The 24,410-nt window shown below is 46.0% G+C and overlaps 1 protein-coding gene across 13 annotated transcripts in view; it reads right to left on the reverse strand.

Annotated features, from left to right (window-relative positions):
- DUS2 (dihydrouridine synthase 2) overlaps nucleotides 1-24,410 on the reverse strand; it is a 1,383,726-nt gene that overhangs the window by 1,117,558 nt on the left and 241,758 nt on the right. For all 13 annotated transcript variants that reach the window (XM_073605117.1, XM_073605118.1, XM_073605124.1 and 10 more), the window contains one exon: nucleotides 15,761-15,806. In XM_073605117.1, coding sequence (XP_073461218.1) covers nucleotides 15,761-15,806 — 46 coding nt within the window. The remainder of the gene's footprint in view (nucleotides 1-15,760; nucleotides 15,807-24,410) is intronic.

A 24,410-nucleotide genomic window follows, 5' to 3' on the forward strand; every position in this document is an offset into this window, starting at 1 on the left:
TAGGCCCATGTCTAAAATTTTATGCCACCAGCCTTGCAAACTCCTCGGAGTAGTAAAATTCAAGCCAATAGTACCATTTCTTGAGGACCTGCTCTCAGTCCCCTCTCGGTTGCCACAAGATCCTCCATGTTGTATACCGCCGCTATCTTCTTCAACCACATTGCTACTCCCGGGGGCTCTGCCCGCTTCCAGAGCAGGGGAATACAACTTTTCGCTACCGTGACCAGTAGGGGCAGGATTGACTTCCTGTATGACTTGCTCGGTCTTCATGGTGGTGTATTAAGAAGAACTCTGGACTCTTGGGCAGCTCTCGATCCGTGAACTTCTGTGAGATGCGATGGACCTCAGTCCAGAAAGGTGTCAAGAGTCTACATCCGGTGCAAGGAACATCCGGTGCAACCTAACTGGGGTATAGTACCATTGTGACAGCACTTTAAAACCCGCCTCCTGTTGATTGGCGCATATTGATGTTTTATACGTGAAGAGAATAATTCTTTCCACTTGTCTCTCGGACAACGCTACACCTAGGTCTCGCGCCCACTTGGTTATATAGGGAGGTCTGTACCCCTGGGGGGGCGAGATCAGAAGTTGGTACAATAACGAGATGGCATGATTTACTGGCTCTTGTTCTGAGCAAAGAGTCTCAAAAGAAGTCAAGGGTCTTAAGAAAGGCCCTGGAGCGGGCTGAGATTTAATAAAGTGAGCTAATTGGAGCTTCTGCCAAAAGGAGAGGCCCATCAATAGAGGGTCATTTATGATGTTTTCCCTTGACAACCACTTGCCGTTCTCAGAGAAGTGGCGAAGTTGACTTCTGTCCATCCCCTTCAGCTCTTGAAGTCTGGGATCACACAATCCCAGGCTAAAGTCAGGATTCCCAATTACCGGAGTAAGTGGCGAGGGGGTGGGCGCTATCTGATGCTCACCAAAGATTTTTTGGGCCATTCGCCACGTCTCTCCTACTGTGGGATGCTTAGTTACACTTTCAGGAAGGTTTTTCCTGCACCAGGGCAGTCCATCCAAATCTATCCCTGACAGGAGCCGTTCTATTTGGATCCATTGTTTTAATGTCCCGTGGCAACACCAATCAACTATTCTCGTCAAATGGCATGCCTTGTGATATAGGTTCACATCCGGGAAGGTCATTCCCCCTAGCATTTTTGGTAAGCGTAAAATCGACTGGGCCAGTCGCGGAGGCTTCCCGGCCCAGACGAACATGACCAATGCTCGATTAGCTGCACTCAGAAAAGCACTTGGGTTCCTAATAGGGAGGGTTTGAAGATGGTACAATATTCGGGGCATAATGTTCATCTTTATTATGCTACACCGTCCAAACCAGGAAAACATGCCCGTCTGCCACTTCTGTAAATCTTTTTTGAGATCTGTCAACAGGGGGGGAAAGTTTAGGGAGAAGATCTCCTCTATCTTGCTAGCCAGGCGTATACCCAAGTATTTAATGGAGGAACTCGCCCATTTAAAAGGAAAATCCGCTCGTAGCAGGTTGTTCAGGGAGACCGGCATTGTTATATTTAATGCTTCCGATTTCTGGAAATTGGTTTTAAAAAAGGACAGCTTACCATACTTCTGCAATTCCGACAGCAGGTTTGGTATAGAAACCAGTGGATTGGATATGAAAAAAAGCAGGTCATCAGCAAAAGCTGCTATCTTAGGGGCCAGGGAATCACTTAAATGTATTCCCGATATGTCAGGGCTGTCTCTCACCATACGGAGGAAGGGTTCCAGGGACAAGATAAATATTAATAGGGATAAGGGACAGCCCTGCCGTGTCCCATTGGTTATACCAAAGGGGGAGGAAAGTTGGCCATTTATTTTGATTTGGGCTAAAGGTCTGGAATAGATGGCATGTACCCAATTCATCATCCGCTGGCCTAAGCCTACGTGACGAAGGGTCTCAATCAGAAAAGGCCAGTGCACCCTATCAAACGCCTTTTCGGCGTCGGTTGAGAGGAGCAACATCGGGGTTCTCCGTGTTTTGGCGGCATGGATAAGATTAATTGCCTTCGTGGTGTTGTCCCTCGCCTCCCTCAAGGGTACAAAGCCCACCTGGTCTGAGTGTATGAGCGAGGGAATCCACTCCGACAACCTCATGGAGAGGACCTTTGTAAAAATCTTTAGGTCCACGTTGAGGAGCGATATTGGCCTGTAGTTTTGACATAGCAAGGGGTCCTTATCTTCCTTTGGTATCACGGAGATAAAAGCTCGTAGGCAATCTTCTGGTGGGATCGTCCCTTCTCCGACATCATTATAAGCTGCTAGAAAGTGTGGCATCAATAGATCGCCAAAGGTCTTATAATATGTTAGCGAGTACTCATCGGGGCCCGGTGCCTTGCCAGTTTGCATTCGTGCTATAGCTATCGTCACGTCTTCTCCTGATAGCGGTTCTTCCATAGCCTTCAGAGCCTCCTCGGGTATTCGAGGGAGGCCTGACTTTTGAATATACTCCCGTATAGCTTTCCTTTCTAGGGATTTCTCCCTTTCTGAGGATCTACGTGGAAGGTTATACAATGAGGTATAGTACTTACAAAATTGATTTGCAATTTCTTCAGTAGTATGTACCTTAGCGCCACCCTCCCCCCTAAGCTCCGGGATAAAGGTTTGCGCCCTTTGGGTTCTCAAAGCCCGTGCCAACAGTTTACCACATTTGTTACTGTGCTCATAGAAGGTACGTTTACACTTTGCTATAACTTCTTTGGCCCTAGTTAACGCCAGGGATCTTAGTTGGTTTCTCAGGGTGGTAAGGTCCTGTAATGCCTGGTTGGCTAGAGATCGTTTATGAGTTTATTCCAAGGCCCTTATCTTCTCTAGAAGGTCAAGGGTTTGCTGAGCCCTGGCCCTCTTAAGGCGAGTACCAATTTTTATTAATTTTCCCCTGATGGTACATTTGTGAGCTTCCCAAACCATCATGGGAGCGCTGTCTGGAACCCTATTAGAGGAGAAACAGTTCTTTAATTCCCTAGTCACCTCCTCTACAACCTCAGGAGCCTGAATCAAGGTGTCATTAAGTTTCCATTGCCACTGTCTGGGCGCTGGGGGCAGGAGATCAATGTCCACGAAAACCAGGGCATGATCCGAAAAAGTGATGGACCCTATAGTGGCTGATCTCACCCTGGAAAGAAGAAACTGGGGCACCAAGAAAAGATCAATTCTAGTGTACGAATCATGAGGGTGTGAATAGAACGTATAATCCCTCTGGGTTGGGTTCAGAATCCTCCACAAGTCTACTAGATGGAAAGCGTATCGATTTTTCTTTAATCGTTTAAGCGCTGCATAAGAGATCTGGGAGGTGTTTCTAGATGTGTCTAAGGACGGGTCCATGGGAAAATTTAGATCACCACCAAGGAGCACTGCCCCCTCTGCAAAATCCTGCAGTTTAGTCAAAGTAGACTCAAGGAAGCCAATTTGCCCAGTGTTGGGGAGGTACAGGTTCACCAGGGTAACCAAAGAGCCACCCAGGTTTCCTTTTACAAACAGAGCCCTCCCCTCCCCATCGCTCCACTGGTCGCGCAGCGTCCACGGCGTCGTGGATCGTATCAGCACGCTAACCCCTTTAAACCTGGAGTCAGAGGAGCACCCATGGTAAGCAATCGGAAAGCAGCGGTCATGGAGTCGCGGTATCCTATCAGCTCGAAAATGGGTCTCCTGGAGGAAGCAAATGTGGGCTTTGGCATGTCTCAGGTTTGATAGCACCATGGAACGCTTCTCCAGGGTGTTAAGTCCCTTCACATTAATGGACATGAGCCTGATAGATTCCGTCTGGCTCATGGCTAAAACCAGGCTGGAGGGAAGGGGGTGGAGTGGAGAGGAAAAAAAAAAAGGGGGGGGGGGGGTTAGACAAGGGATAATAGACAAAAGGGAAAGGGCAAAAAGTGGAAAAGGATATAGAAGGGGGGACAGAAATGGGACACGGATTGTAAGGTGAAAGGTGGGATAACAGGTCACTGGTTACCAGAAAACCGTGTAGCTAAAACGCCTATGGCGTTTGAGAGACTAAGTCTCAGTACACCCTTAGAGCTCCCAACCAGAGCCCCAGAGGGGCGTATTCCTAGTTGGGGTAGTGACTAAACAAACAGGGTCTGGAGCTCCCTATCCAGACCCAAACCTGAAGAATAAAAGTTCAAACAACCTAAACCAAAAACAATAGGAGCTGTAATGATATTTAATATTTGCTAACTGGGATATTCGTGACGGGTCCACTTCCCCCGCCCAACCCCCATTTAGCGTACAGATAATCAGGTTCAGGGGAAGAATTCAAAAGAGACCCCTAGGATCTGTCCAAGAAATGGGCGCACAGCAGGCGGGAGTGGGCTCCCAGTAGGGCAACTGTGTTGTAAAGTACTACTGCAACAGGCAAACAGAAAAAACAACAAAAAGAAAAAAAAAAAAAAAAAAAAAAAAAAAGGAACCAGGGGAAGAAGAACCTTCGGATTGATCAGCTTTTAAGGGAAATCAGAAAAGCAGTTAAAACATTATCATTGCTCACCCTCCAGAGCTCTTTTATCTTACCACCAAATTAGCGATGCCCTCATAGTGTCCCTCTGGGCGGGTTCCCATTGGGGGGGAGGCTCATTAACACCGGTAGAGTGAGCGCAAAGACCACCCCAAGTACAGGGTAATCTCCCGCACCCCACCAACAGCACCCTGGGAGCCAAAGCACCAGGCTGCACAGCTATACCAAAATAACATGCATTAGGTTCAATCCAGTACGGTCCCCTCAACCCCCCCGCCCCCAACCACCCCCCACTCCCAGCACCCCTAACATGACACAATGTGCTAACAGCATGCTGCAAACATATTCCTTAGTTCCCCGACTGGATTGTTACCCCTCTCAATTGCTGGATCACAGTCCGTGGATGGGTTGCCTTGTATCGCGTGCTATAGGCTCTGGTTTAGTTACAGAAGTTCAGAATGCACGCTAGACATATATAGGTAAGCAGTTCTAGATGATATCCACCCAGTCTCTTTCGAGGTCCACCCTTCCCAGAATGTCAAATATGATAAAACCCCCTAGAAGGGGGCATCCTTTAGTAAGTCCTGGAACGCATGGGGTGAAACCCTTCCTAATGAGGCAATGTGTCTGTGTCCGGAGATAGGGGCAGTCCAAAGTGCTGTGTACTCTGTGCTAACAATAAGCAACATGGAGGACATGTGGAGGGGGAAAATCCCATGGTCCCGAATAAAACTCAAGGTGGATCGGTCAAGCAGGGGGGACTGGGGCCGGACACATTGAGCTTACTGGAGGATGTAAGACAGTCCCTTATCACATTCAACCCGAGTAGTCTGTCACTTACGTGTGTCAACTTTAGGACTTACAGCTCCGGGTCTCCCCTTCCCAGAGGAGTGGGCTCTCTCTGCCTGCGCCTGGAGGATCGGTGGGGGAGACCAGTCGGGACACTCTGCGGGGCCAGACGGAACTCTCTGCTTGGCAGGGGGCCCAGCCAATCCCTCAACTGCAACGGTTCCATACCTAGGAAAGCAAACAAATCCGGGAGCTCGGCATGGCGCCGCAAAGCAAATGAGGCGCTCCCTTTCCGAATGGTCAGCTGAATAGGAAATCCCCATCTGTAAGTTAGGCCCGCTCGAGTCAGTCTCTCCAGCAAGGGCTTTAGCATCGCTCTCCGCAAGAGGGTCACTCGGGACACATCTGGGTATATTGAGATTTGTGCCCCATCGAAATCCACAGTACCCTTAAGCCTAGCCGCCCGTAAGATCTGGTCTTTGTGGGTATATCTGTGCAGGCGACAGAGAACATCACGGGGCCGGTCAGCATCTGCATGCCTGGGACCGAGGGCTCTGTGCACCCTGTCAAATTCCAGGGAGGCTGGGAGGTCTCCATCCAAGATTATTTGTATGATAGCTCGTACCGTTTCAGTTAGATTTTCCTGGCCCGTCGCTTCAGGTATTCCCCGGAGCCGTATGTTTTGGCGCCTGCTCCGGTTCTCTAAATCCTCAGCATGCAACTGTACTTCTGCTAGTTGGTCCTGTTGCTTCTGTTGCGATCTTTCTAACTGTGCCATTCTTGTCTCCAGTGCCCCCACCGAGGCTTCCTCTCTGGTCAGCCGCTCATCCAACCCCTGCACCTCCGTGCGGATCTCTTGGAGGTCACGGCGGTGTTGTTCCTCCACCAGTAACACCAGCGCCTCCATGTCCGCCTTGGTGGTAAGAGCTTCCATGTCCGCCTTGGTGGGGAGCACTCTCAACAGCGCTCGTATGTCGGCATCGTCACCCAGTGGCTGCATGGAAAGACCGGCTCCCGACTGACTGCCGGGCGATGGGTTCAAGAGAGCTGGTATTCCCGTTAAGGGCTGGGGGCTTGTTCTCTGGGAGGACGCCATACCTCCTGGGGAAGAAGATAGCGTTCGGGCCTCGCCACGTGGGATCACACTGTGGGCCTCCGAGTCTGTCCTGAGTTTTGCCTTGAGGTATCGGTCAATCTGGGCCGCTGGGGACGTCTTAGCAGATCCCTTGTATTTGCCTTTCCTTCGGCAGCTCATGACCGGTAACCAGAGGTTGATGAAATAGCATAACAGCCGTAGTTGTTGGGTCTGGAGTCGGGAGCTCAAGCACACCATGACTTCACTCCGCCATGTCCAGGCCACGCCCCTTATTGTGAGTTTTGCTGCGTTTGGACGCTCATTTTTTTACGTGTCAAAATGCGTGTTTGCTTATGCGTTTGGTGTGCCGTTAACAATTAAAGTGATACTAAAGCCCAGATCCTCCTCTTCTCGGGACCCTCATCGGCGCTCCTGGCCCCTCCCCCCTGTTGAGTGCTCCCACAACAAGCAGCTTGCTATGGGGGCACTCAAGCAACGCTGCAGCTTCGTGTGTCCATTCAGACACTGAGCCGTGGCTAGGCTCCACCACCTCTCTATCCTTATTGGATTATTGACTTTGACAGATGTTGGAGCCAATGGCACTCTGCTGCCATCTCAGTCAATCAGGAGGGAGAGTCCAAGGCAGCCAAGTCTCTTCTGCAACATCACTGGATAGAGATGGGGCTCAGGTAAGTATTAGGGGGTCTGAGGGGGGCTGCTGCACACACGTTTTTTATCTTAATGCATAGAATGCATTAAGAAAAAAAAACCTTTTGCCTTTACAACCACTTTAATGGCACCAGAATGGCAAGTAGTTATTTTTATGTGTATAAAGGTGGACATATAATCTGATCTCTTTACAATCTCCTTTAGATTTACCAAAACTATATAATAGGACACACCATCTATCCAATCACTCTGTATCCACTCAGGCCCTTGCACTGCACAGCTGGTGGTAGATCTAAAGCAGATTGTACAATCAGATTGCATAGTGTATGGTGAGCTTTACAGAACCCAGAATATACTTCTCCTGATTTCAGTACTACAACTCTGATCCACCTACGCCTTTGTTTGCTCAGCTCCCACACACTAACCCAAACGAAGAATCCATGTAAGCTGAAGTTAAGATTAAAAAAAAAAATTGATCACTGGTTGTGTAATTAGATTAGAGAGAACGGTGATCGTTAATTGCATTGGAAATGCATGAACCTTAAGAGGTGGGTGGGAACAATCTCTTGGAAGGGGAGGTCAGATGCAGGAAGTGTGTTAAAGTGGAGGCAAAACTATCATATACCCAGTGACGTGAACAGCCTCAGTGTCAAAAACCATGAAATCAGGCCAAGACAGAAGTACAGTTAAATCACACTTGTTTAATAATAAAAGTAAAAAGAACAAACGTAGTCAAAATACAGCCAAAGTTCAGTAACCGGAATGGATAGTCATCCAAGCCAGAAATCGGGGATCAATGTAGTGGAACAGCAAGCAGGATCTGGAGCCAAAAGGGATGTCAGCAAAGCAAGTCTTGAACAGGATCGCAGGAGATAGTTTCTGTGATGTGACCAAGGTAAAGGCAGAGCTCCTCTGGACTGGATGGCTTTAAGTAGGCAGGACTGATGGGCAGGATATTATCAACAGCTGAGTAACTGTGGAGAGATAGGAGCTGGCAATTAGCCGACAGCTGAGCGGCAAGCTCAGAGAAGGAAGGGCTGAGCCCAGCCCTGACAGTACCCCCTCCTCAACGACCCCTCCCCCTCAGAGGACCACCAGGCTTGAGGTGAAAATGTCTATGGAAATCACGGAGGAGGACAGGGGTATGTATGTCTGAGGATGAGACCCAAGAGCGTTCCTCCGGACCGTACCCTTTTCAATGCACCAGGTACTGTATGCTCCCACAGAACCTACGTGAGTCAACAATGGACTGTACTTCATACTCCTCATAGTTCTCAACCTGTACAGGATGAGGACGTGGCACCGAGGTGGTAAAGCGGTTGCAGACCAAAGGTTATAAGGAGACATGAAATACATTTGAAATATGCATATTAAAAAGGAAGGTCTAATGCGCAAGCCACTGGGTTAATCCTGCGAAGAATACGGAAAGGCTCAATAAACCGAGGTGCGAACCTTCAGTGAGAGAACACGAAGTTGGAGGTTGCGAGATGACAGCCAGACCCTGCCCCCAACCTGGTGGGAAGGCGCAGGCAGGCGTCTGCGGTCAGCATGGAGTCTGTACCTATCATTAGCATGTCGCAAAGCCTCCTGGACTTGTGCTCAAGTAGCACGAAGACCACGGAGATGCTCCTCTAACGCAGATATATTCTGCGGAACAAACGAGTCAGGCAACATGGAAGGGACAATCGGGAAGCAGAGATCAAGGCACTGTTGTGAGCAAACTCTGCCCACGGAAATAGGTCTGACCAGTTGTTATGATGATCAGAAATATAGCAACGTAGGAATTGCTCCAAGGACTGATTGGCTCGTTCTGCGACCCCATTAGACTGCAGGTGATACGCAGAGGAGAAAGCAAGCTGAATTCCCAACTGTGCACAAAAGGCTCGCCAGAACAGGGACACAAACTGACTACCCCTGTCCGAGATAATCACCTTGGGTAGACCATGTAAGCGAAAGATCTCCCGAACAAAAATTGGAAGCCAGTTCCTTAGAAGTGGGAAACTTCTTAAATGGAATACAATGACACATCTTTGAGAACCGGCCAATCACCATCAGGATAACTGTGTTGCCCTGGGAGTTGGGTAACAACAATGAAATCCATAGACAGGTGGGTCCAGGGCCTCTCCCCACTGGGTACGGGTTGTAGGAGACCCACTGGAAGGTGTCCTGGAGTCTTACTCTGAGCACACACGGAACAGGCAGCTACGAAGGCAGTTAATTCAGCACGTAGACTAGGCCACTAGAATTGTTGGGAAATGGCCCAAAAAGAGTTGATTCCTCCCGGGGGGCCAGCAGCCTTGGGAGAATGGTAGGTCTGGAGCACAGCAGTACAGAGAATCTCTGGGAAAAAGCAGCAGTCACAAGGTTTCTCAGGAGGAGCATGAAGCTGAGCAGCAAGAATTTTGTCACCCAAAGGAGAAGTGAGACTGGTGCGAACCGTAGCCAGAATACAATCAGGAGGAATCACAGGAACCGACTCCAACTTGGAAGTGGAGGAAAATTGTCATGACAAGGCGTCAGCCCTTACATTCTTAGTACCGGGTAAGAATGAGACATTGTAATTGAAACTTGATAGGAAGAGAGCCCATCGTGCCCTTCTGGGAGAGAGGCGTTTAGCTTCAGTCAAGAATGCAAGATTCTTATGGTCAGTAAGAATGAGAACCGGCACAGTGGTACCTTCAAGGAGATGTCTCCATTCTTTCAGGGCTAAAATGATCGCCAACAGCTCTCTGTCACCAATCTCGTAATTGCACTCCGCAGGTGACAATTTCTTGGAAGAGTAGCCACAAGGATGCATAGCGCTCAGAGGTAGGACATGGAGACAGAAGGGCGCCAACACCAGTCTCAGAAGCATCAACCTCAAGGATAAAAGGTAACGTAGGATCAGGATGTGCCAACACAGGAGCAGAAACAAAGGCAGCCTTGAGACTCTCAAAGGCCTCAATGGACTCCGGAGATCAACTCTGTGGGTTACCGTCCTTTCTGGTCATATCTGTCAGGGGCTTGACCAGAGACGAGAAGTTATGAATAAACTTCCGATAATAGTTGGCAAAGCCCAGGAAACGCTGCAGAGGACATAAACCCATAGGTTGGGACACTGTAGAACTGCCGAAAGTTTCTCTGGGTACATCGAAAAACCAGCAGTGGAAATGACATAACCCAGGAATTTAACCTGTTCATGATGGAACTCGCACTTCTCTAGTTTACAATAGAGATTGTTCTCAATTAGTTTCTGAAGCACACGACAGACATCTGTGTGGTGGTTTTCCAGGGACTTGGAAAATATGAGGATATCATCGAGATAAACCACCACACATAACTGCAACAAATCTCGGAGGACATCGTTAATAAATTCCTGGAAAACTGCCGGGGCGTTACAAAGGCCAAAAGGCATTACGAGGTACTCATGTTGGCCTGTGCTGGTATTAAACCCAGTTTTCCACTCGTCGCCCTCCTTAATCCTCATGAGATTGTATGCCCACCTCAAATCAAGCTTTGTGAAAACCATTGCACCTGTGAGGCGGTCAAATAATTCCGTAATCAACGGAATCGGATAGCCATTCTTAATCGTGAAACGATTGAGACCCCTATAATCAATACAAGGTCTCAGTTCACCACTATTCTTCAAAAAGAAGAAACCAGCACCAGCAGGAGACGAGGATTTGCGGATGAAACCTTGAGAAAGTGCGTCAGCAACATACTCCTCCATGGCCTTATCTTCCAAGACCGACAAAGGGTAAACCTGGACCACGAGGGGGTATGGCACCAGGTTGAAGGTCAATTGCGCAATCATACGGTCGGTGTGGAGGAAAACTACTGGCTTGACCTTTGTCAAAGACATCGCTAAAATTGAGGTACTCCTCCGGCTGGGAGGAGAGTGAAGAGGTGCCCAGGACCTTGGCTACCTTCTGGAAGCATGTCTCACTGCATTGTGGTGACCAGGAGAGAACCTCAGCACGGAGCCAATCAAAAGAGGGGTTGTGCCTCTGTAACCAAGGATAACCAATAACTAGCAGAAACTTAGGTGAGGAAATAACTTGGAATTGGATTATCTCACGGTGAAGAGCCCCTACGGCCATGGACAAATGAACTGTCTCAAGAGTCACATGGGCAGGCTGTATAGGTCTCCCATCAAGAGCATCAATGGCAAGTGGAGTGTCATGCAGCAGAATCGAGTGCTTCGATACAAAGACAGCATCAATGAACAGGCCTGCAGCGCCAAAGTCAATTAGAGCCTCTATCTCGACGGACGACTCAGCCCATGAAAGGGTGACCGAAACCAGGGGCTTATGCTTCTGGATAACTGGGGATGAAACAACGCCACCTAAGGTCTGTCCGTGACGGGACCTCAAGGTTCGGGCGTTCCCTGGACGGGAAGGACAAGACTTCAAAAAGTGACCTGCCTGGCCACAGTAAAGGCAAACTCTCTGCCTCCTCCTAAAGGCTCTCTCATCCGCTGAGAGGCATGTGAAACCCAAGTGCAAGGGTTCACCTTCACTGACCGACTCAGTACCAGGAGGCATAGGAGGTGAGGGAGGCACGGGTGGGACTGCAAAGCTCGGAGACAAACGTACAGGAGGCTTCCGCAAGCGCTCCTTGAAAAAGAGCCTCTCTCTGAGTCTGGAGCCAATGAAGATGGCAAACGTGATCAACTTCTCCAGCTCAGTGGGTATATCTCGGGCTGCTATCTCATCCTTGATGGTATCTGAGAGACCATGAGAAAAAGCAGCCACGAGAGCCTCATTGTTCCACGCAACCTCTGCTGCCAGAGTACGGAATTCAATGGCGTAGTCAGCAACAGTTCTTGTACTCTTTTCGATGGACATGAGGCACTTGGCAGCAGAAGCGGAGCGCGCGGGAACATCAAATACCCTTTTAAATGAAGCCACAAACTCAGGATAGCACAAAACAACAGGTTTTTGTGTCTCCCATAGAGGGTTCGCCCAGGCCAAGGCTCTCTCAGAAAGCAAAGATATCACGAAACCTACTTTGCTTCTGTCCGCAGGAAACGCCTAGGGCAGCATCTCAAAGTATATCTCAACCTGGTTGAGAAACCCTTTGCACTGGACTGGATCGCCCCCAAAATCACTGGGGAAGCGGAGCGAAACCAGACATGCCTCTTATAGAGGTAATACTAGAGGCAGGTGCCTGCACAGAGACTGGAGCAGCAGCAGGGTCAGCCTGCAACATAGGCTGTACCGGGGCGGCCACAGTGGGAGATTCCAGGTAAGCCGTGCGACTCAGGAGCATTTGTAACGCCATGGCAAACGAATCCATGCGGTGATCCTGGTCATCCAATCTGGAAAAAATATTACCAACAAGTGGATTGACTGCATCTTCTGAATTCATGGCCTTCGCCTACTGTCAGAAACCATGAAATCAGGCCGAGACAGAAGTAAAGTTAAATCACACTTGTTTAATAATAAATGTAAAAAGAACAAAACGTAGCCAAAACACAGCCAAAGTTTAGTAACCGGAACGGATAGTCAGCCAAGCCAGAAATCGGGGATCAATGTAGTGGAACAGCAAGCAGGATCTGGAGCCAGAAGGGATGTCAGCAAAGCAAGTCTTGAACAGGATCGCAGGAGAGTGTTTATGTCAGTGGTCATCAACCCTCTCCTCAGGGCCCACCAACAGGCCAGGTTTTATGTATTACCTTGGGGAGATGCAGACTAGAATACTGCAATCACTGAGCAGCAGCATGATATCACCTGTGATGTATTTCAGTTATCTTGCAAACCTGGCCTGTTAGTGGGCCCCGAGGACAGGGTTGATGACCACTGGTTTATGTGATGTGACCAAGGTGAAGGCAGAGCTTCTCTGGACTGGACGGCTTAAGTAGGCAGGACTGACTAGCAGGATATCATCAACAACTGTGGAGAGATAGGAGCTGGCAATTAGCCAACAGCTGAGCAGCCAGCTCAGAGAAGGAAGGGCTGAGCCAAGCCCTGACACTCAGATGATACACAGAAATTAAACAAATCTCCCTACATAAGTTTTACATTTATATATCTTCTGTCTTTACCTTGATATATGGTTTAAAAAGTGCACGTCCTGTTAGAATTTTCTCTTCCTGGTTCCCCTGTAGGAGGGGATTATTGCTAGACACTGAGACAGCTGATTGGAGGAAAGGCGCACACTCCCCCTTCCCACACATGCAGAGGTTGCCTGTGTTGGTGTTTAGCTGTGTGCTAATCTATTTAGCAACCTCCCCCAACACACACTTCAGGTTCCCGTCTCTGAGAGCTTGTCAAAAGTCATCAGGCTAATAACAGAGGAATGGAGCAGGACAAAGCTACGGGACATAGAGCTTTGTAGACAGATAAAAAAAACACTGCAGATAGATGTGCCCAGCTCAAATTTCATTAATCGGGTTTACATCCACTTTAACCATTTCAGCCCCGGAAGGATTTACCCACTTTCTGACCAGGCCATTTTTTGCAATACGGCACTGAGTCGCTTTAACTGACAATTGCGTGGTCGTGCGGCGATGTACCAAAACAAAATTTACGTCCTTTTTTTCCCCACAAATAGAGCTAAACAAAAAAAGAGCGACAATTTTGGAAAAAAAAAACAAAAAAAACTTTTTTACTTTTTTGCTATAATATCCCCACCCCAAAGAAAATAATAATTTCTTCATCAGTTTAGGCCAATATGTATTCTGCTACATATTTATTTTTTTATATCGCAATAAGCCTATATTGATTTGCTTGCGCAAAAGTTATAGCGTCTACAAAATAGGGGATATATTTATGGCATTTTTATTATTATTTTTTTTTCTTTACTAGTAATGGCGGTGATCAGTGATTTTTAGCAGGACTGTGACATTGCGGCGGACAGATCGGACACTTGACACTCTTTTAGGACCAGTGACATTTATACAGTGATCAGAGCTAAACATAGCCACTGATTACTGTATAAATGTCACTTGCAGGGAAGAGGTTAACACTAGGGGGCGATCAAGGGGTTAAGTGTTCCCTAAGGAGGTGTTTCTAACTATGGGGGGAGAAGACTACCTGGGAGTAGAGAGAGATCACTGTTCCTGATCACTGGGAACAGCAGATCTCTCTCTACTTCCCTGACAGAATGGGGATCTGTCTGTTTACATTGACAGATACCCGTTCTGGCTCTCCGAAGAGCGATCGCTGGTGGCCGGTGGACATTGCCGCCACACGCACGTGGCCCCTATAGCCCTTAAAGCGGCCACCGTACAGCTACGGCGCTTCGAGCAGGGGAGCCAATATGCCGCTGTACATATTGGTCGGCAAGTAGTTAACGAGGTCAGCAGGTGAACTCCTTCCTGACTCTCAACAGTTTTTACATCCTAAAGGCCATCCAGAAAGTACTGGAGAAGTTTTTTTTTTTTTTTTTTATACAAGCTGGACACTGAGGTAAGGGGTAGTGTAGGATAAAAAGTAAGTTTTTTCTTTTCTGCAAAAGTACATTAATGCTATATTGGTACATAGGGAAGCTGAAATTTAGGGGAAAAAAAAAAAAGGTTCCGCTAGTTTACCACCCCCCCCCTCCACTTTACTAATTAGCACTTTGTTTCTGGGACACATCACAGGTCCCAGAAGACTGCACGGCCATTCACAAAGCGCAGCCGCAAGGCTCCACAGCCAGTTTCCCTTTGTCAAGATTCCGCTGCTAGGGACTTTAAGCCCAGTGAAGAACAGGCTTGGGTAAGGACAGTGCTGGGCCCCTGGACAGGTAAGTGTCCTTATATTCGGCTTATGTACGCAGGGCAGTTGAAGACCTTGTCTGAACACTGAAAACTTGACAGCTGGAAATCGAAGGAGGAAAATGTCCGTTTTACAGCTTTTACATACCGAGTTTATGCGAGTTTAGCAGCAGTTATGAGCATTTGAGGTTAGAAACATTTTTTAAAGATAACATCAGGAGACCCTCCTAAATGCCCACAATGGATGAAAAGCAAGCAAATTATTGATTGATTGATTATTGATTAACTATTTCAGCCATTCTGTGAGAGAAGAGAGAGCAGCAGCAGAGAGAGCAGTGTGCTTGTATATAGCTTTTTTTTTAACGTTTTCATTATGGATCCCATCATGAGCATGTGTGAGGAAATGTTCCCGATGTTGCTGAGGCTCTAAAGACAGAAAATTGTGTGAGAGGACCAATGTTCGTCGCTACTGGACTCATCCATTGATGCAGGCAACAACATGTGGTGAAATTTGTGTTTTTTCAACATGTTTATATGTTCAAAAATTATCCGAAATTTTTTCCCCTTTAAAAACTTTTATAAACGCAAACGCGCATAAACGCAGTTTACCGCGGTTACAATCATTTAGTGTTTGAAATGCCAGTAAAGTACAGTCTACATATCTAGTATACATGAGTATACTCATTAGATAACATAGGGGAGAGTTCAGGGGCTGCTGAAAAAAACACACAACTGCTCCTAAACTTCAGTTTAGCAGCTGTAGTGTACATGACGCCAAAAGTGTCAGTAGCAATTGTAGTTGCTGACTTTCATTTATTTATTTTTTTGGGGGGGTGACTGAAGCTCCTCTTTATGCTGAACCCAGCACATGGGGTAACTCCAGATATAACCCCTGCGCTGGCCTACAGTTTTTTGGGGTGTTTTTTTGGTTGCCAGTGTTTAATACTCCTGTAGCAGCACTATAACCCAGTTGTTTAAGAATCCTGGCTCCCTCAATAGTCCAGAGCAAAATTCATGCTTCAATGTTAAGTGTACCTATGTATTGTAACACAAGCCACCAGTTCGGCATTCTAGATCTTACCATTTACAACTCGTTTACACTGCAACATTTTTAAGTCGACAAGCTCCTAAAGGAAAAAGACAAAAAAATATAAGGAATAAGAAATTAATACACATAGCTTCAAAAAAAAAAAAAAAAAAAAAAATAGTTATAACACATATTACTGTACAAATAACTTTATCAGTATGCAATTATCGAATCAGGTAGGTGTACCGAATGGAAATTGGTGCTGAAAATCGAAACCGAAAATGACAGTTTTGAAAAAAAAAAAAATTAATTTTTTTTTATTTTTATAAAATTGTAATCTATTCGATTTTTTCATTAATATCATGAATTTAAATGAATATGAGTTTTTTTGCTGGCCATTATCGGCACTTTTAGCGCAAGAAAAGCTCAGGAGAATTCCATCCCTTTAAATTCTGGCAAGAACATGTAACAAGTTGCATTTGGGGGACGCCCCCTTGGACTTTAAATGGCAGAGGAGCGAAATAAGAAGTAGAATATGTAAAAAAGGCACAAGGTTGCCAATTTTATTGATATACAAAAATAGAAAATATATTGTGTGTAAACACAATTCATTTAAAAAGTATAAACAATACACCAATACATCATGCCTCTGAAGACATCTGTTACTATGAAACATGTCAAGCAGGCTGACATCTGTACGCTGATTGCTGCAGCCGTTTGTTCCTATCATTGATGCATGCTGTTTTAAGCTTCAACTGTAAGTTACTACAATAAAAGTTTTTTATCTATCATTACGGGCTTCACTATGGGTCCTTCATTTTCTTTTCTCGGATATATGATGACTACATGCCTGAATGCCTAATTCTGAAGTGACCATTGGGAGATGTTTATATGTGAAGGAAATCCCACGGATGTTGTGGTCTGATGAGGGGTTCCAGTGGGCTGGATTTGCTGGATGCTATTGAGATTTTATCATCTATGCCTAATCCTTAACACCTTCTGGTAAGCAGACTACATTACCACGTGGTGACGAGTGACTCTTTCTACATCTGCACAATATATTTGGTGATTGGATTCCTCCCACTCTTCAATTTCATTTTGAACTTTTCAGCGCCGCAATAATTTTTATGCAATACACCAATGAATCATCGTCAACAAGATATTATATATGTATAGAATACCCAAAGCTAATAATCCAAGATACTGCTCAAAATGAATTGAGATCAGTCAAATAGATTTGTAGCATACATCCCAACATCCTATAGAGACTCATGCTCTCTATACGAAACTGTGGCAAGAAATAAAAGATTTTGTTACTAGAATTACCATAGATATCATCTATAAGGAACAAAATAAGCTATCCAAGGACAGGCTGGCCTTCATGGAGGGCTTTGCCTATCGTTGGCAGCTACCATCTCACAGCAAATGTTCTAGGACCAAATATTGCATACCCAAAAATCAGGGAAATGTTCCTTCTACTACCAATGATGATACAGAATCTGACTCCTCTTTGTTTCCTCCACAGCTCACCTCCAGGAAAGGCAATCTTACAGTTTCCCACACTCATCAAGGAGCACGTAAGCGGGATCTTGGTGGTGGGTCTTTTACACCCCATCTCAAAAAACGCCCTCCTACTATAGACACTACCCTTACCCATCACAAATCTTTTCATGACATCCCTCAACCCTATGATACTAATGATTACCCACAAGGTAAATATCTGAGTGCCACTGCTCTACAAGCTATTCAGCTACTCAACCCTCAAATTCAGTCACAGACTATGTCTTCTAATGTTATTTCTACCTCAGTTGTCGGCGACACGGGTCTACCCGTTACCCAGGGTGCCACTGCTGCCGATATTACACAACCATTACCCACAAATTAATTGGGGAATACTGCACTAGCAGCACAATTACAAATGTTTACACGTCAAAGTACACTGGATTCACATATCTCCCAATCCAGGAACCCTTCACCAAATTTTCAGACACCCCTCAATACTCCACTTCAAGTCTAATCTTGATATCATTAATTTTACTCCCTACTCATTTACCAAACAAGAATTGGAGGACCTTCAACTTGGTCTTAGCTTTTGCCCATCAATGACAATTGATAAATATGAAGCCATCAAGGATCTATATTTGTTTTTACGGAATCTGACATATAAACTCCTGTTTGATAGTGATCATCTTCGCTCTATATAGGACAAACAAATTTCAGAACAAGTTAAGAATTACACTATGGAGGACTTTCGAGCCCTACGGGACTTAATGCTGTTATTGGATGAAAATTACCATACTGACCATGCCGATGATTCACTAGTCCCTGATATACGCATCTACACCTTCAGTCAAATTCAAATGCAAATCACGTTTCCCTGACCTTATGACTAATGCAAATATTTGGGCCTTTCTGATGGGGACAGTCAATGATATAAAACAGATGACTGTTACTCCTAAACCAAGTAACTTTACCCCCCTACAGATACAAATGATTGTAAGGTTGCAAAACCACCCTGATCTTGAGATCAAGGCTGCTGACAAAGGCGGGAATATCGTCCTTATGACCAAAATAAACTATGAACACATGGTTATGAACATCTTATGCAACAAAGAGTGGTATGCACGTATTAATGCAACTAAAATTAACAAATTCAAAATTGAATTCTTGTCTATCATTGGCTCTGCCCATCAGAAAGGCCTCATCGATCAAGACCTTTATAACTTAATGTACGAAATCCTAGACTGGCCACATTCTACACCTTACCCAAAATACATAAACACCCAACAAAACCCCCTGGTAGACTGATAGTATTGGGTATTGGCTCCCTTATGAAAAATGCCAGTCGTTTGGTCGATTCCATACTCATGCCACATGTATTGGCATTACCATATTACATTAAGGACACACTCGACCTCCTCAAACACATCAAAGGCATGGTCGTACCTCCTGATGCCCTGCTCGTGACTCTAGATGTTGAGGCTTTGTACTCTAGCATCCCTCAAGAGCAGGGCATCAGGACAGTACTACCTTTTTGCGTGAACAGGATCATCACCGCTGGGAATACTGTGAATTTATCCTGGACCTTTTGCAGTTTATACTAACATGAAACTGTTTTATTTTTAACCACTTAAAAAGAGCACTTTTTGCGATTCGGCACTGCGTTGCTTTAACTAACAATTGTGCGGTCGTGCGACGTGGCTCCCAAACAAAATTGACGTCCTTTTTTTCCCCACAAATAGAGCTTTCTTTTGGTGGTATTTGATCACCTCTGCGGTTTTTATTTTTTGCGCTATAAACAAAAAAATAGCGACAATTTTGAAAAAAACGCATCATCTTTTACTTTTTGCTATAATAAATATCCCCAAAAAATATTTTAAAAAAACATTTTTTTCCTCAGTTTAGGCCAATACGTATTCTACATATTTTTGGTAAAAAAAAAAAATCGCAATAAGCATTTATTGATTGGTTAGCGTCTACAAAATAGGGGATAGTTTTATGGCATTTTTATTGATATTTTTTTTTTACTAGTAATGGCAGCGATCAGCGATTTTTTATTGTGACTGCGACATTATGGCGGACACATCGGACATTTTTGACACATTTTTGGGACCGTTGTCATTTATACAGCAATCAGAGCTATACAAATGCACTGATTCCTGTGTAAATGACACTGGCAGTGAAGGGGTTAACCACTAGGGCGCAGTGTAGGGGTTAAGTATGTCCTGGGGAGTGTTTCTAACTGTGGGGGGGCATGGCTACCTGTGACACGTCACTGATCTCTGCTCCCGATCACAGGGAGCAGAGAACAGTGACACTGCCACTAGGCAGAACGGGGAGATGCTTGCTTACATTAGCATCCCCCCGTTCCTCCTCTCCGTGAGGTGATCGCGGGTATCCCCGCGGCGATCGAGTCCGCAGGACCCGCGACCCGACTCACGGAGCTCCCGGCCGGCGGTGCGCACTCAATGGCACGGCACAAATTTAAAGGGACGTACGGGTACGCCCATTTGCCCAGCAATGCCATTCTGCCGACGTACAATGGCGTGCACCAGTCGGGAACCGGTTAATTAGTCTCACTTCCTCCAGGTGCAGGAGGGGGCACGTGCTGCGCACCGGCCTATGCCAACTTGTACCTGGGGGGGTGGGAACAAACTGTTTTCTCTGACGACTCCCTATCGGATTATACGAGCCAGGCAATATGCTGGCTATGTTATATAGATAATATATTCATCATTTGGTCAGGCACTGCTGTCACGCTCACCTTTATTGATATTCTGAATCATAACCAATTTAACTTAAAATTTACAGTGTCCAGTGATATATCTAAGATTACCTTCCTTGACCTCACCATTTTCAAGGCCAGTGACGGCTGTTTAGCCTCCACACTTTTCAGAAAAGAAACAGCAGGTAACACACTGTTACATGCTGATAGCGCCCACCCACACAGTCTTAGTCGTAACATACCCTATGCACAGTACTTGAGGCTACGCCAAAACTGTACGCACACTGATGAATTTAAATTACAGGCAAATATACTCCGCGATCGTCTGAAGGTAAAGGGTTACAGCAAATCCCTACTACGTAAGGCATATAACAAGCCACTCAATCACGCAATTCTTTTTTATATAAAAATAAGACTATGAATTCTAACCAAACAGTAAGATACATAACCAGATACTCTGAACATCATGCGGAATTGCGTGACATTTTGACAGCCCATTGGTCATTATTACGGGATGATCCTGTTCTCACCAAATAAGTCAGTCCAAATCCCGACATTACCTTTTCATAGGTCTAGATCTTTGCGTGACAAACTTGCCTCCAGTCATTACTCCAATAACCAACTATCCTAACATCGCCCCAATGGTATTACTAGAATCGGCAAATGCACTTTTTGCCGTTGGATTCACACAGGTACTCGTTTCATACTCCCCAATGGCGAAGTCTTTACTCCTACCTTTCATGCCGACTGTGAGACTCAAGGGGTTGTGTACTTGATGACCTGTAAATGTAAAGCCTTCTATGTGGGTAAAACTGCTAGACATTTTCGATCCCGCATCAAGGATCATGTCTACTACTCTGCGGGTGGCAAGATGGTAGATCTGGGCGATTTACTCCCAAAAAAAAAAAATCTGTGATATTTTTAAAAAAAAAAAACTCGATTCATGATTCAAATCTAGTTTTGTTTTTTTTTTTTTGATGGACACCGCGCTGGTCCTGAGGAGCTGCGGGCAGGAGTTTATAGGCGAGGCCGCGGCTTTGGCCTAGTCTGTGGCGTTATGTTGTTAGATTGCTCTATATTAATTGTATAACTTTTTTCTATATCTGTCAGCCACAATATTCTATGCTCCTGAAGAAGCGTGAATGTACGCGCAACATGTTGAGCCTACTTCAATGTTGAACAAATACTTTACCGTCTGTCTGCTGTTCAGCCATACTCTCGGATCTTCGTTTACAATGGAATGACATCCATACTTTCCGAGTCTCCTTGTAGTTGTATGGTCTCGTACAGCAGTGGTCTTATCGAGTATATATGTATTTAGATTTTTTGTGCAACTGTCTATTTTTATATGTTTTTTCAATAAATATTTTTGTATTATTTCCTGTGTTACTGTGCCTAAAAAGTCCAAAGTCCCTCTCCCTTTTCTTTACTTATAATTCATAGGACGTGGCACTTTTTTATCGCACTTGTATCCACAGTACCACTCTGTGCTATGATACAATCCAATTTTTCATACATCCCAACATGTTTCGGAAATTTGCATTGGTACATGTTTTTTCCTTCATCAGGGGGGGTTTGTAGTTAGGTAAATAATTTTCATATCTGTAACAGATATATACAGGCGGTCCCTGGGTTACAAACAAGATAGGGTCTTGTAGGTTTGTTCTTAAGTTGAATCTGTAAGTTGGAACAGGTACATTTTTTAAGTGTAGCTACAGGCAAAAAATGTATAATTTATGATTTTTAACCACTTGCCAACCGGCCCGAATGCTGGCTACAGGGCGGTTGCATAACCCTGGGAGGGCGTACAGTGACGTCCTCCCAGAATCCCGCTCTCGCGCACACCTGAAAACATCCATTAGAAATATTGTATAAATGGACAACTTTGTGTTAAAAAAAAAAAAATGCGTTTTAACCACTTCCCACCCGCCGTCATATGACGTCCTTGACAGGCATCATTCAGATATCAGCTTTTTCAGCTGGCAATTCCCTACACCATAAGAACAGGGGCATTTGGCTGTCAATGATGTGCTCTCAGTGGTCCTTTTGTCTGTATTAGACCAGGTGAGCTTGTGTATGATATTCTTTGTACCTAGTTATCCTTCATCTACATAATGAAGTGTTGTCCCTTAACCACTTGCCGACCGCCTCACGCATATATACGTGAGCAGAGCGGCACGGGCAGGCAAAATCACGTACCTGGTACGTGATTGCCTTCCCGCGGGCGGGGGGTCCGATCGGACCCCCCCCGGTGCCATCGGCGGTCGGCGTTTGGCTGGGAGAGTTGAGAGACGAGGGGGAGACCATCCGATCGTGGCCCCCCCCTCGCGATCGCTCCCAGCCAATGAGAAACATCCCCTGCCTCTGTATAGTACACAGAGGCAGAGGATGTGATGTCATCTCTCCTCGGCTGGCCAGTTTCCGTTCCAGCACCGAGGAGAGAAGACATGTAAGTGCACCAACACTCACACAACACAGTAGAACATGCCAGGCACACTAAACACCCCCGATCCCCCCCCGATCGCCCCCCGATCCCCCCCAATCACCCCCCCCCCCTGTCACAAACTGACACCAAGCAGGTTTTTTTGTTTTGTTTTGTTTTTTTCCTGATTACTGCATAGTGTCAGTTTGTGACAGTTAGCAGTGGTAGGACAGTTAGTATTAGCCCCCTGTAGGTCTAGGGTACCCCCCTAACCCCCCCTAATAAAGTTTTAACCCCTTGATCACCCCCTGTCACCAGTGTCGCTAAGCGATCATTTTTCTGATCGCTGTATTAGTGTCGCTGGTGACGCTAGTTAGGAACGTAAATATTTAGGTTCGCTGTCAGCGTTTTATAGCGACAGGGACCCCCATATACTACCGAATAAATGTTTTAACCCCTTGATTGCCCCCTAGTTAACCCTTTCACCACTGATCACCGTATAACTGTTACGGGTGACGCTGGTTAGTTCGTTTATTTTTTTTAGTGTCAGGGCACCCGCCGTTTATTACCGAATAAAGGTTTAGCCCCCTGATCGCCCGGCGGTGATATGCGTCGCCCCAGGCAGCGTCAGATTAGCGCCAGTACCGCGAACACCCACGCACGCACCGTACACGCACCGTACACCTCCCTTAGTGGTATAGTATCTGAACACATCAATATCTGATCCGATCAGATCTATACTAGCGTCCCCAGCAGTTTAGGGTTCCCAAAAACGCAGTGTTAGCGGGATCAGCCCAGATACCTGCTAGCACCTGCGTTTTGCCCCTCCGCCCAGCCCACCCAAGTGCAGTATCGATCGATCACTGTCACTTACAAAACACTAAACGCATAACTGCAGCGTTCGCAGAGTCAGGCCTGATCCCTGCGATCGCTAACAGTTTTTTTGGTAGCATTTTGGTGAACTGGCAAGCACCAGCCCCAAGCAGCGTCAGATTAGCGCCAGTACCACTAACACCCACGCACGCACCGTACACCTCCCTTAGTGGTATAGTATCTGATCGGATCAATATCTGATCCGATCAGATCTATACTAGCGTCCCCAGCAGTTTAGGGTTCCCAAAAACGCAGTGTTAGTGGGATCAGCCCAGATACCTGCTAGCACCTGCGTTTTGCCCCTCCGCCCGGCCCAGCCCAGCCCACCCAAGTGCAGTATCGATCGATCACTGTCACTTTTTTTTGTAGCGTTTTGGTGAACTGGCAAGCGCCAGCGGCCTAGTACACCCCGGTCGTAGTCATACCAGCACTGCAGTAACACTTGGTGACGTGGCGAGTCCCATAAGTGCAGTTCAAGCTGGTGAGGTGGCAAGCACAAGTAGTGTCCCGCTGCCACCAAAAAGACAAACATAGGCCTGTCATGCCCATAATGCCCTTCCTGCTGCATTCGCCAATCCTAATTGGGAACCCACCACTTCTGCAGCGCCCGTACTTCCCCCATTCACATCCCCAACCAAATGCAGTCGGCTGCATGAGAGGCATTTATATGTCCTCCCGAGTACCCCTACCCAACGAACCCCCCCAAAAAAGATGTGTCTGCAGCAAGCGCGTATATAGACGTGACACCCGCTATTATTGTCCCTCCTGTCCTGATAATCCTGGTCTTTGCATTGGTGAATGTTTTGAACGCTACCATTCACTAGTTGAGTATTAGCGTAGGGTACAGCATTGCACAGACTAGGCACACTTTCACAGGGTCTCCCAAGATGCCATCGCATTTTGAGAGACCCGAACCTGGAACCGGTTACAGTTATAAAAGTTACAGTTACAAAAAAAAAGTGTAAAAAAAAAAAAAAAACACAAACAAAAATAAAAAAAAATAGTTGTCGTTTTATTGTTCTCTCTCTCTCTATTCTCTCTCTGGTGTTCTGCTCTTTTTTACTGTATTCTATTCTGCAATGTTTTATTGTTATTATGTTTTATCATGTTTGCTTTTCAGGTATGCAATTTTTTATACTTAACCGTTTACTGTGCTTTATTGTTAACCATTTTTTTGTCTTCAG

Source organism: Aquarana catesbeiana, linkage group LG11 (genome assembly GCF_042186555.1).
Source record: "Aquarana catesbeiana isolate 2022-GZ linkage group LG11, ASM4218655v1, whole genome shotgun sequence".
Taxonomy (NCBI): Eukaryota; Metazoa; Chordata; class Amphibia; order Anura; family Ranidae; genus Aquarana; species Aquarana catesbeiana.